This window comes from Meles meles, chromosome X, assembly GCF_922984935.1.
Source record: "Meles meles chromosome X, mMelMel3.1 paternal haplotype, whole genome shotgun sequence".
NCBI classification, from domain to species: domain Eukaryota; kingdom Metazoa; phylum Chordata; class Mammalia; order Carnivora; family Mustelidae; genus Meles; species Meles meles.
In genome coordinates, this window is record NC_060087.1 from 111,968,924 (window position 1) to 111,983,169 (window position 14,246).

At 41.1% G+C, this 14,246-nt stretch overlaps 1 protein-coding gene across 1 annotated transcript in view; it reads right to left on the reverse strand.

Moving 5' to 3' along the window:
• Positions 1–266: 266 nt before the first annotated feature.
• The window catches only part of LOC123934506 (fibrous sheath-interacting protein 2-like), a 35,444-nt gene continuing 21,464 nt past the window's right edge, over positions 267–14,246 (reverse strand). The window contains exons 3-8 of the mRNA XM_045994657.1: positions 12,471–12,962; positions 11,129–11,229; positions 9,976–10,022; positions 5,557–5,600; positions 2,381–2,447; positions 267–406 (exon numbers count right to left, since the gene is read on the reverse strand). Of these exons, the coding sequence (XP_045850613.1) occupies positions 267–406; positions 2,381–2,447; positions 5,557–5,600; positions 9,976–10,022; positions 11,129–11,229; positions 12,471–12,962 (891 nt within the window). The remainder of the gene's footprint in view (positions 407–2,380; positions 2,448–5,556; positions 5,601–9,975; positions 10,023–11,128; positions 11,230–12,470; positions 12,963–14,246) is intronic.

A 14,246-nucleotide genomic window follows, 5' to 3' on the forward strand; every position in this document is an offset into this window, starting at 1 on the left:
CCCTCAAAAGCAGAGACTGAATCCTGTTACCAGATGAATCTCAATGGGAGGCAGAGTCCCTCTTTTTGTGCCAAATGCCTGTCAGAAACATGTATCAAACCCTTCTTTTCTCCAGCTGCCTTTGTGTACCTTCTTCGTTCTTATTTATTTATAAGAATTTAAAAGTATTTATAAGAATCGGTGTGTGGGACACCATGTCATGTTTCAAAAACCATTTATTTTTTTGAGGAAGGTCAGCACCCTTGCTGATGTTAGGTGCTGCAGACTCAGCTTCTGTCCTGGGGGGGTGGGGGTGAGGAAGATTTGGAAACATTGGCATTAGATCTTGAAAACACTTTGGACAGAGCTGATGATACCTTCTTCATCATTTCAGACCCGTGTTTGGAAGTACTGGGCTTATCAGCATCTGTGAACAAAGCAAAAAGAGAAATGTGGTCATCTATTGGGCTTTCCAATTAAGACTGTGAGGCTGGGGTTGCTGATTTAGGGTTCAGAAAGAAGCATTTGTGTAATAACGTTTGAGTTTTAAACTGCTTTCACAGTCTTTTTCGAAAGTTTTTTTTAAAGATGTTATCTAAAGAGAGTGAAAGCATGATTGAGGGGGAGGACCAGAGGGAGCAGCAGACTCCCCGTCGAGTGGGGAATGCGATGCGGGGCTCGATATGGGGCCCCGGAATCGTGACCTGAGCTGAAGGCACATGCTTAACCATCCAGGTGCCCCCCCCCCTTTTTAAGTTTTTAATTTTCATTCCAGTGTAGTTAACACACAGCGGCATATGAGTTTCGGGGGTACAGTATAGTGATTCAACATTTCTGTACATTACTCAGTACTCATCATGATAACACACTCTATTTTCTCCTTCTGACATGCCTGGGAAGGAAACCAGAGACATTCAGTGAGTTCGGATGCCTCATCTCAGAGGACCGTAGTGACTCTAGATGAGGACGGAAGGTGGCCAGGTTGGCACTAGAGCGCAGGCTGTGATGTGCTGCTCTGTACTGCCCGCTCCCTGATGCTCCTCGAGCCAGCTCGGCGGCACCTTCTCCCTCAGGCCATCAACAGCTATCCAAAACAGCCTGAGGGACTGATTCCCCCATGAACAGGTAACTTCCAATTCTCAACAGTGTGGACATCCATTTCAGAAAGTCCAGGTAAAAGCAGCAGTGCATTAAAAAATGTTACCATCTCTGACTTGCTTTGGGTAAATTTTCAGTTGACTGATCCCAAATGATCTGTTTGTTGTGTGAGCTATAAAGGGCTTGTGGAGCCAATAAGAGTCTCCATTTGGACCCATTTTTTTCTGCACCACTTGTGCAAATCATATCATAGTTAACAGAATGATGACTGTATCTATAAGGACAGAAACGAGCATTTATCTGTGTTGCTGATGCATCATGACAGGATGTCGTGAAAAGACACAGGGCAATAAAGCACATACTTTCTTGTTTCTAGTAAACGACAAAGTTCTCCTCTAGCTTTTGCAATTACCTAGCTTTTAATCTTCTCCAGCAGTATAACCTTGGGAATCTTAACAATCGATGATTAAAAGTAAGGTAGGAGACAACAAATTTCCTCCCAAATAAGGGGGAAAAGTTGAGCTTTTCAAATTAAGAATGCAGTACTGGATTGTGCCAGTAGCTGACAAAATAAGAACCACCTAGAAATTAGGAAAAAGTAAAAATCTGCAGAGGTAAAGACAAAGTCTTGAATGGAGAGATCCAGTCTGAAAAAGCGAGCCAACGACTTTTAGTTATAGGACCGACGCATGTGCTACAAGCAACCTGGGTGATCCTGATGCAAATGAGCTGTCCCCGACAACACTTGGGGACACTGCCCTGGGACATGGTGCTTCACCAGGTGGATGTGAGAAAAGCACTTAGCAGAATGCCTGGTACGTAGCCGAGACCTTTTTTTTTTTTTTTTTCCATTTTATTTATTTTTTCAGCGTAACAGTATTCATTCTTTTTGCACAACACCCAGTGCTCCATGCAAAACGTGCCCTCCCCATTACCCACCACCTGTTCCCCCAACCTCCCACCCCTGACCCTTCAAAACCCTCAGGTTGTTTTTCAGAGTCCATAGTCTCTTATGGTTCGCCTCCCCTCCCCAATGTCCATAGCCCGCTCCCCCTCTCCCAATCCCACCTCCCCCCAGCAAATGTTACTGCCAGGAACTGTCACCCCTTTGCTGGGAGGTTCAACTGGGAACTGCGTAACAACTCCCAAACCACAATCTGTATACACAGTAAGTAATATTGTTTCAACCCCACATTGGTGGCGGGGGAGGGTGCAAGGCAGGAGCCACTCACTGCAGGGGGAGTGAAAATATTTAGAATGACATCACTGAGAGGTTTACTAGAAAATGATAAATACATCGTACCTGAAATGCCATCATTTGAAGAATACAGGCTGGCCAGAGCACTTTCGCGTTGATAGAGGGTGATAAACTGCCAAGACAGGGGTGAAATACTAGCTTAAGCCTCTGTCCTTTATTGGACAGCAAACACTAGAAAGCCTAGAAACCCTCAAGGGACAAAGCACAACCATGTGGCATTTGTACACCCCAGTATTGGTGCTCTGCCGTCTCAAAGAGTTATTCTCTGGGATTTGGGCTGTTTCTAGGCATAACTTCTCAGGATTTTTGCCAATTATGACACCCAGGATTGGCCCCACACTTGGTCATGCACTGCCCCTGTAGGATCATTTCAAGGGCTCAAGTGTCCCAGGTTGCAGAAAGTGCCAGCCATGCATGCCCCCTCCCTCCTGGGGCTTGGAATAAATGGCATGTTTTAGATCCTTCTCTGAGAGAAGATAATGATTGGTGGGTCTTTAGGGGAGAAGGGGGAGAAGGCATGTCCAATTCACTGCCCAATCTCCCTTTAAACTTAACATTTGTGAGGTGTGGAGCAAGTCAGTGACTAATGTGGGGCTGCAGGAGCATGGAGGTGGTAAGGCAGGGAAAGGGCTCGGATGCTGGCTCTGCTCTATGGCCCTTTATCACCTGGGATGCAGAAGTGGCCTGACCCCAGAATGGCACAAAGTAGGCTGGGAGAGGTGGTCAGGCTGCAGGGTAGCCACTGCGTGGTGGGGGCAGTTATAAAGGAAGTGGCAAATCCACACACTGAGGCATAAATGCATGCACGATGAGAGAAACCGTGTTTTGTATTGATGGTGTGGAGGGCAGAGTATTACCGTAGAAGTTTGACTCTAATTCTTCTAAGAAGATTCGAGGCAGTTTATGGATTAAGCCATTGCGAAACAGGATATTTAAAGGGATCAGCTGGGACAGGGACAATCTAAAGAACTGGTTCTGAACACTAGCAGCACAAGAGAACCATCTGGATAAATATTAAAAATAGGCATGCCTTGGAGCACTGGGTGTTGTGCAAAAACAATGAATACTGTTACGCTGAAAAAATAAATAAAATGGGAAAAAAATAGGCATGCTTTGGCCCCACCGCAATTGAACAGGGACCCCTGAGGGTGGGGAGAGCATTTATCTAAGTTGCCCAGATGACTCTCCTGTACAGCCAGGTTGAGCGCTCTTGATCTAAAGGAAGGTGGGGGTGGGGAGTGGTGGGGACAGATGCTTCTGAATGGCCTGACATGAGTAGGTTAAGTCAAGAGTTTGCAATGTTGGCCAGCCATTAAAATCACCTGGGCACCCTTTAGAACTCCCAAGGCCCGGGCTGCGACCCAGACCAAATCGAATCTCTGGGGCTAAGGCCTGGGAATCAATTTTTCAGTTTTTCCAGATGATTTGAACATGCACTCAGGATCCAGAACCTCTGCTCTGTGTAGTAGTTCCCAAATATGGCCTATATCCGACTAATGGGGAGAGGGCTAGGGAGCTCCCAACACAGAGACTAGATTTGGCTTGATGGTTAAGGCTTTTCTTTAAAAAAAAAAAAAAAAAAAAAAAGGTTTGTTGGACATCTACTATTATTTCAGTCCTGTGTTAGGTGCTGGGCATAGAGTCATGAACAAAACAAAGCCCTTGCCATCATGAAGCTTATATTCAAGTGAATACAAAGTCTGCCAGAGGTTGAGAGCAGGAATATTTGTCTGCTTTCTTTACTACTGAATCTCCAGTGCCTGGCACATAGTAGGCACTTGATAAAAAAAATTATTCAATGAATGAATGATTGACTGAATAGTGGTGTAAGTGCTATGAAGAAAAATAAAGCAGGGTAAGGGAGGATAGTGTGTGTGTTTCCATCTTACATGGGGTGGTCAGGGAAGGCCTCACAGAGATGGTGACTTTTGAGCAAAGACTGGAAGGAGAGGGGGAGGAAGACACACAGCCATCTGGGAATTGTGTGTCCCTGGCAAGGGAAGAGCAAGTGCAAAGGCCCTGAGGTGAGAGCATGCTTCACATTTTAGGGGAGCATAAGGAGGCCAGTGAGGCTGGAGGAATGACAGTGAGCGGACAGAGGGGTAACAGAGTGACATATGGGTAAAGGGGGTTGGGAAGAGAGAGGATGGGCAGCTCATATAGGGCCTGTAGACTACGGTAAAAACTTTGGCATTAAGGGAAACATGATGGCTTCTTTTTCTGTGTCTGGCACTGAAGGGTGTATGTCCTCATGTGTACACTGACTTAATGTTTACCTGGAGCTGAATGCAAGCAGGAATTTCTGTGCTACTCGATCAAGAATGCTGAATATCTTAATGGATCAGGCCTTTCTAATTTTACACTGGGAAAACAGTCAGCAAGTGAGAAGGACAATCAGCAAGAAGAATTATGACGAGCCAGGGAATCAGCTTAGCAATGGAAAAGCCTGTCAGCAGGCCTCTGGACAGGCCTCTAAGTGATTCTTGAGGGTCAAATAGATGTTAGTATTGCTAAATGAGAAGTCTCTGGAAAACTGATGATGGATGTATGAGAGGGTGTATGTACACGCACACTGGGGAACAGTTAGAGTAAACCTAGAGGAAAGCAAAAGTGATACAAAACAGAGAAGAGGGTCCAGGTGGGTCTATGGCTTCAGCCATTATTGAAAACTTCCTAAGAGCACCCTAGGGAAGGGGAGTTTCTTGGGATCACACGGAGGGGTCGGCCAGAATTTTGGAAAGCTGCCTATGAAGGGCCATTGTTCAGGAACGTTGGGAAGTAGCTGGAATCAGCACTCATTTCCCTCAAGCAGTGCCCCTTCCTCTGGGAAGCATCTGTTTTCTCCCTGCCCACACCAGGTCCCTTGCCTGGGCCTACCTGGGAGCGAACTGTGACTCGCTCCTGTTCAGCTTTTCTCTAGAGGCTACAGGAACCGAACTGAGTGGCATTGCTCTAAGGTGCTAAGGGGGCTGTGGCTTACTTTGTGTATCTGCATAAAGACAATAATTTAACCCAAATGTGAGGATTTCGATGAAGGGATTTTCAGGCACCAGGGGCTGGCCCTAGCTGGGAGAGATTTGTGTGTGGGAAGGTGTGGACAAGGGAATGCTTCCTGAGGCCCACTCAGCAAGACACACAAGCAGTCCCTTATTTTCAGGGAGTCCCTTATTTCTGTCGGGGCCTCACCAGCTCACAATAAGGGGCCAGTGAAAAATATTTACCTTAATACTGCTTGCATTCTCCAGATCTGGATATTCAAAACTTGCTGTGGTCAAAAAACAATATTGGAAAACAGTTATTTCAGAGGCATATACAAATTTTGGCACAAAAATTACCTCAATAGCTTTAGTAAAGAATTGCAGAAATTAGGCAAACAGAAAAAGCTGAAAAGAGGTGAGAGCCCTAGAATTCTGGGTACAGGTCTTGGGTCTTTACTCTCAAACTGGGAAAGATGGTGCATGATGTGGTGGAAAGAGCACAAGCCAGAACATCAGGAAAGGCAGGCTTTGACCAGCGTATGGATCCTTGCACAACCACTCAAACTCTGTGTGCATCTTTGTTCATCATAAAGTGAGAAATTAGGCTGAGGGTGATTTCTAAGGACCCCTACAGCTCTCTCATTGTAGACAGTTGAAAAGAATTGCCTGAGACTGCCAGCTAAAGGAATGCTAGAAAGGAAGGTGAAATGGTTACTTTCTGTGAAAATTGGGAGTGCTCTGAGGCATTATCCTGAATTCCAGGAGACATCAGCCATTGAAAGTTGCCCTAAGGAGGTAGATATGATACCAAGAGGGAAGTCTGAAAAAGGCCCACAGCGAGGGAGCCTATAGTAAAAAGACCAATGGACTTGTTTGGAGTCAGAAAAACTGTGTTTGAATCTTAGCTTCACTGTCTAGAGCTCAGTGAATATGGTGAGTTCTAACTTCTCTGACTCTGTTTCCTCATACGTACAAGAGGACCAGATGAAGTAATGTGTATTTGACATACATTTATATATGTGTAATCATAAAAGACCAAGGTAATCTCTTTGGATTACCCTTTGGGCCAAGGATTCTAAAAAAAATACAGTAAATACAGTAAAACCTCAGTTACCTTGAATATGAGAGAGATCCCATTACCTGAATTATCTGATGAACCTGGTTAACCAGAATATCCACTCAATTTTATTATCAGTTGGTAGTTGTTCAAAACTGTCTGAATGTACTTTCCTACCTTAGGAAGTCTTGTATACTGTACATATTTGAACTGACTTTTTTGGTGATTGGGACTATTTGGGTTTACCTGGGCCATCATTCCAATATAATTTTTAAGTGTCTAGGCGAAATGCATGGCATCCCTTCTGGATATATCTAAGAAGTTGATTTGATAGAGGGAATGGAAAAATTCCAGGTAATTGAGAGTTCCAGATGGTCAGAGTCAAGTTGAGATTTTATTGTCTCTTCTGTGAAACTAAGAATTTGTATTGCCAGCCCTGACCTTCCCACTAATTCTAGACTTAACTATCCAACTGCTCATGTGATCTCTGCACTTGTCTAATGGCCTCAATCTCACACAGCCCAAATAGAACTCTTGTTCCCTCTCTCCTCTCCACCTTTGCTTCCCTTCCTGTCTCACCGTATGGTACCACAAGCCACTTAGTTGCTCAAGCCAAAATTGTAGGAATCATCCTTGATTTTTCTATTTTCCTCACTGCCAACATCCACTCCATTAGCAGTTCCTGTGGATTCTGCCTTCAGAATACATGCTGTGTCTGTTCACATTTTACTACCTCCACTGCTGTGCCCCTAGTCCAAGCCACCATCGTTGCTTGGCTGGATTATTGTAAAAGCCTCCTAACTGTTCTCCCTGCTTTAATCCTATCCCTACTTAGTTCACTCTTATTATTTGGAATAATAGCCAGAGGGATTTTTTTAAAATTCATAAATTAGATTTTATCATTTCTCTGCTTAAAATCCTCCACAGGATTCCTACAGCGACCCAAAAAGTAATCCACGGTCCTTTCCACTGTCTATAACAGGCCCTAACATGATCTGACCCCTAGCTATCTCTCTAACTCCATCTCATACCACTTTCCTTTTCACTGGCCTCTAGGTAATGGCCTTTATTCTTTTCCTCTAACGTGTCAAGCTCAGCCCATCCTAGGGTCTTTGAACTTACTATACTCTGTGCCTGGGATCCTGTGCTTCCAGATCTTCCTGTGGCTGCTTTCTTTTGTCATTAAGGTCTGATGTTTCTGGACTTCTTGGACCGACTAATCTAGTCAGCCACTCTCTTTCTTTTCATCTTACCCACTCACGAATTCAGCAAATATTTACTAAGTTCCTACAATGTGCCTGTGTACTATGTATGTGGGGATATAGTGGACAAAAACCCCTCCGCACACGGAGCTAAATTCTAGGGGAAGGAGACAGCTAACAAACAAATAAAAACATACAATCTATCAGATAGTATAAATGCTGGGGAACAAATTAAAGCAGGGCAAGAGGATAGGGAGTGCTGGGGAGGCAGTGAGTGCTGGGGTTGCAATTTTAAAGAAGGTGCTCAGAGGTGGCCTTACTTAGAAGATGATATTTAAGCAAAGATCTGAAGAAGTGAGGAGTGAGCTATGCAGATACTGGGAGAAAAATGTTTTTTGGCAGCTTAGCAACTGCAAAGGTTCTGAGAAAGGAGAATGCCCAGCATGTCTGAGGGTGTGTGTGGCTGGAGTGGAGTGATTAGGGCCGAATAGGAGTGATTAGGAGTGAACAGGAGAGGTGGTCAGAGAGGTCATGGGGAGGGAGAAATGCTGTCCAGACCATGTGGAGCCTTGTAAGCCACTGGCTTTTACCCTGTGTGAGATGGGAGGGGAGTACTTATTTTTATTTAGATTTATTGTGTTTATGTTGCCCCCTGGCTCCCAAGTTAGAATGAGGGTAAGGACTTTTTCTCTCTTACTCGTGGCTTTATTTCCAGAACTCAGAACAGATCTAACACAAAGAAAGTGCTCAGAGATTCTTTGTTGAATGTGATTGAATGAGCCAACTGGACAGGTGCAATATTACTGAGGGATATAGGAACTAAGCATAATGAGCATAATGTAGTGCAATGAAGTTGAGGAAAACAGTGCAATGGATTTAGGTTTAGAAGACTTAGGATCTATACTTCTATACTCTGACTCAGTGTATGACCTTGGACAAGTCACTTCCCCACCCTGAACCTCAGACTCTTCATCTCTAAAATGAGGTGATATTAGATGGCTTCTTTCTGGCTCTAACAGCCAATGATGATTCCATACTGCAGGCTGTACACCATTGATATGTTATCTCATCTTCTGACTGTGACTTGTTCATGGAATTCTGGCAAATTTAACCATACTCTATGGTTCATTTTTTAAATTAATGTTTCCACTTACAAATGAAGAGGATAGCTTTCTTGAATAACCTTTTGAGTGAGTTGCAGGCTTGAAATAATCAAGGTCAACTCTAGTCCTGCAGTTTGTGTTTCAAAGCCACCTTTATAGTAAACATTACACTCCCAACTCTAGGCCAGTGCTGCCACTGTGAGAACCACATTGATCCTTTGCAATTTAAAAGAATGGGGGACTGGGGCACTTGAGTGGCTCAGTCTGTTGAGTGTCTGCCTTCAGCGTTTGGCTCAGGTCATGATCCCAGGGTCCTTGGATCAAGCACAGCCTTGGGTTCTCCAGTCATTGGGGAGTTTGCTTCTCCCTCTCCCTCTGCCCCTTCCCCTTTTCATTCTCTCTCTCTCTCTCTCTCTCTCTCTCTCTCGTTGTGAAATAAATAAATAAATAAATAAAATCTTTAAAAAACCCTGGGAGATGGTCATATCACATGGGAAAATAAATATTTGAAAACTGTATATTATTTCATGCTTTAAAAATTCTTTAAATTTGTGTTGTGAAGTACATTGTACTCAGAAAATACAGAATAGGAGACTAAAAACTCAAGTTGTAAATATTTAAATGAGTCAGTTCTAACAGAGACAAAAGATCAAGTGGAGTCTACCCTAGCCAGATTCTAACATAAACAAATAAATTTAGGTTTAATTTTTAGCTTTAAAAACTTTTGGGGGCACCTGAGTGGCTTAGTTGGTTAAGAGTCTGCCTTTGGCTCAGGTCATGATCCCAGGGTCCCAGGATGGAGCCCCACATCAGGCTCCCTGCTCAGTGGGGAGTCTGCTTCTCCCTCTCCCTCTGCTGCTTCCCCATGCTCGTGTTTTCTCTCTCTCAAAAATAAATAAGTAAAATCTTAAAAAAATAAAAAGCTTTTAAAATATATTTTACTGGAGCTAAGCTAGTCCTACAAAGCAAGGATACACTCAAATAGAGATTAAATCCTCGTAGCTTGAGCTCTAGTCCACATTTAGATGTGACTAACCCATACTTCCCGGGTATTTCCTACAGGAGCATGGCAATTTTAAACCCATAATATCACACCATGTACTTTATACCAAAATTATTAATGAAATCTTAGTGATTAAGAAAAAGTAAACTTGTTTGCTCATGTTAACTATTCCCCCAAAGTAGGTCAACCTATTAGAAAACTTAGTGTTAACTTCATGTTCCCTAATAGGAAAATTTGTCAATGCAAACAACAAGGTCTCCTTTAAATAGTATCTAAGAAAAAAAAAATCAATCCAACCTTCTGTTATTTTGGCACTTGGGTCTGAGGGACGATCATCATCATCACTAAAAAAAGATAAAATACATTTCATTTTCTATGTATTTCTTATATGAAGGAATGCTGGCTAAGTAAAAGAACAATCTGTCAAAATCATTATTCATATAGAAGTAAATCTAGAATGGTATGTCTTTGAGTTCTCAAATCAAGTGAAAATGACTGCTACAGTGACTTTTATTTGGTTTTTATATGTGCCCTCTTCTTATTCCAGTAGCACAAATAACTGAGAGTTATCTGCTTTACTACTTATGTATGTTATAGCAATCATGAAGGGAGAAAGGAGTAATGGTGGGCCAGGAGTAGGTGTCCTAAAACGGCATCAGGTCAAAAAGAAACCTTAATTTCATAGTGCCAAGTGGAAAAGAATATAGTTATAATCAGGTAGATTTTCCTCCTTATACCCTGGTTTTCTCCTGATTCAAAGTACTACCCTTCCCAGTTAGTGAATATTCTTATAAACATTGGAACGATTTTAGGCACTTTTTAGAAAAAGGCTATTTTAGAAAAAGTATTAATCAGACTTCAAGTGTACATGTACTTTTTTCCCTCTTTGTCTCCTATAAATACTGGAGAGTCCATCCTTTCTCTTACAGTCTTCCCCAGTTTGGATGGTCTTGTCTAAAGCTCATCTACCCTTCAAGGCCCAACTCAAACTCCACTGCTTTTTAGAATTCTTCCCTGAATGCTCCAACTTACAAAACCCCTCCATTTGGGGGATCCCTGTGACAGAGCCACACTGTTGAGTGTTTCGGTACATAAGGAAAGTAAGTAGGAAGCCCTTTAGGTGGGCCGTTGGGGCAGGAACTACTGTTGACCCAGGGCTTGTCTCTTAGGTTCCAGAATCTAACACATTAAAGACTTTAACTATACTAACTAGACTATTATACTAGAAAGAAGGAAGTAGAGACCAGATAAATAGGTTTGGGAGAGAACATGGAAATAGGAGCCCCAAGAAGTAACCACAGAGGAGAACGAGGGGAAGGAGTGAGGGGAGTTTGAGAGGCGAGACACTGGCTTTCTCACATGATTACTTGAGGGGCCCATGTTTCACATCAACATTTCATTTTGGATTTCTATTTTCTTAGCCAACTCATATTGCTTTAATTGACTGTACCTAGAAAATGAGGGCAGATCCTCTTCATTGTATGAGGATGAACTCATAATTCTATGTAAGAAGTAATGTGCTGGTTCAGTACCAGCTTTCCTTTCTTCTCTCTGGAAAAGTACAAGTCAGGTAATTATAAAAAAAGGAGATTTTGGGGGCGCCTGGGTGGCTCAGTGGGTTAAGCCTCTGCCTTTCGCTCAGGTCATGATCTGATGAGAGAGCATCGGGCTCTCTGCTTGGCAGGGAGCCTGCTTCCTCCTCTCTCTCTCTCTCTCTGCCTGCCTCTCTCCCTACTTGTGATCTCTATCTGTCAAATATATAAATAAAAAATCTTTAAAAAAAAAGGAGATTTTGTAATAAATTAAGTAAAATATGCCATAATGTTTCCTTAGTTATCCATACAGCCAGCACTTCTGATCAGGCACACTGTGTTTGCTCCTAAAATCTCACATGGCTTCCTAATAAATAGATCCTAATAAACAGATCTGAGTTTGTGTTGAGGCTATTGTCCTGGTGAGCCTCTGAATTGGCCAGAGTTATATCTCTGTGTTGTCTTTTCTCTGGCTCACTGCAGTTTCTGGGTTAACCTGGAAATCACTGCAAACAGATAATCCAGGGGATTGTCTCGCCAGGAAATCCTGAACATGTGTATCTTCCAAATGCATGTACAGTGCACTGTTTTTGGTGAGGCTAACCCAAGAGGATGATAAGGCCCTGATCAATCACTAGAATGATACAGAACCGGCAAAGGAGCTGTGTGTCAGAGTGATAGTGGGACTTATGGACTGAGGAATATTCAACATACTTTGAATAGCTTGCTATGTTTCAACAAGTTGGGTAAATAACTTTTGAGAAATTTGGTTAAGGAACTTGCCCAAATGTCACATAGCTACTAAGTGGCAAAGCCAGAATTCAAACCCAGATAGGCTGAATTTGCATGAATCTTTTTACTTTCCTCCAGCCCATCTTCTGGTCCTGCACACTGGCATGGAGTTTCTGCAAACAAAACTTCCAGCGAATATTTGTAGGGTGGAGTACCAAAAAATTTAAATCTATGATTTTAAATAATTAGATTGCATTTCTCCTAAGTGGTTTCCTTTTTCTGTTTTTCTTGTCCTTCTAACTAACCTAGGACCCTTTCTGTGATCTATTTTTCTTCAATAGAGGCTTCTGACTTCATACGTTAATCATTTCCCTTTTATTGTAAATATCAGCAAAGTTGGGAGAGACTGCCCAGATTCAGTTTATGCACACTTCTTCCTACCGAACAAAAATTACTTCAGCTAAGTTTGTGAAACTCTATAGCTTCTCTATAGAAACCCGGTCATTGAGAGTCCCATTTGTCACTTACATTTAGTTGTGTCTTTCTCTTCCAAAAGGAAGAATCTATGCCAGTCAAAGATTTGGAGGTAGTCACATTAACATTAGAAACAGCTCGTTGTTTCTCCTCAGATTCTGTCCATTGATTTGGTGATGCTTCAATATTGTTTGTAGTTACAGTGGATTTGCATTGACAACATTTTCCTAGTGACAAAAATTTTTTCAGATTTCTCTTGCTCTTCAGTGGCTTGGAAAAAGCCACTGTGCTCATAATGGGCTTCATGTCTTCTTTTACTTGATCTTCCAATGGGTCTTCTGGAAGTTCTCTCACAACGTCTTGTAAAACAACTTCATCTTCGTCAGAAGTTAAGCCCTCTTCCACTTTATTTTCTGAAACTTCCTGATTAATATCATGAGTTACCAAACGAATGATAAGATCTTTTTTGCTGTGGACATCTTTTAAAAGCTCCACTTTGGTGATGTCAGGCTTTATTAAGTTCTGAAATGAATTCCTACTAGCAGTCTAGAATTGAAGAGAAAATTATTAAAAACTACTGCCTCAGTCATTTTTCCTATGGTTCTATAGTAATAAAGCAATTTTCACTTGGTTTTCAGTTTCAATTTAGTAAAATTATCCTCAAATGCCACTTACTGGTAGAATGGTGAGATATATATATATATTTTTCCTTTAAATATATCACTACTCAAATATATATATTATATACATATTATATTATATTATATATAATATATAATCTTATAATCTATAATCTATAATGATATATATTATACTACATATAGTATAATGATATATATTATACTACATATAGTATAATGATATATATTATACTACATGTAGTATAATGATATTATACTACATGTAGTATAATGATATATATTATGTACAACTGTACAACTATTATACTACATGTAGTATAATATATATCATATATAGTATAATATATGTATATTATATACACATATATAGTATAATATAATATGTGAAATGGTAGTAAATACGGTAAAATTGATATTCCAATCAACAGCTGGTATTATCTACAAGCATCATGAACTTCTTTTCTGGATTTATGGTAAATAAAACTAAGGTGTACACTAAATGATACTATATTCATAAAAAATATATATATAATATAGTATAATATATTATATATATATATTTGAGTAGTGATATATTTAAAGGAAAAAATAAATAAATAAAAATCACAAGCAATATTTGCTCATTTCAGTAATCCTTTTTTTGCATTAAAGAATAATGTCATCCAGTCCAAAGAAGGGAACCCTAGTAAGTTTTGTCTTTTGGTTCAAGTTTTACTTTTTTACTTGTCAAGAAATGTAAAATGCACAAATACTGTAATTACATCATTTAACTGGAAAGTTCTGTGACAGACTTAGACAGGACATGTTTTTCTAAACTTCTTAGTGAGAGAACCATTCATAAGAGCAGCCTAAATGTAGATATTTTCATGAACAAAAGACAAGGTATTGGCTGACCTGGATTTTAAAACATGATTGTGAAAGACTTTGCATGTTCACCCTCCACACATTCTAACCCTTGAACATATTTTCCAAAGGGAGCTTCAAAGAGTAACTCTTCATTCCTCCTCACCTCCCTGGTCAAATGTCACTTTCCATTTTGCAATGGGAAAGACAGATCAAGGCAAAGATGGTCATAAATGACTTTTCCATTTCTGTAGCCTTTGATGATGCTGTAGAACGTTTACATTAATTTGGGTTATCAATCTTAGATCTCTGTAAAACTGCAAATCAGAGTTTCAGATAAACGCTG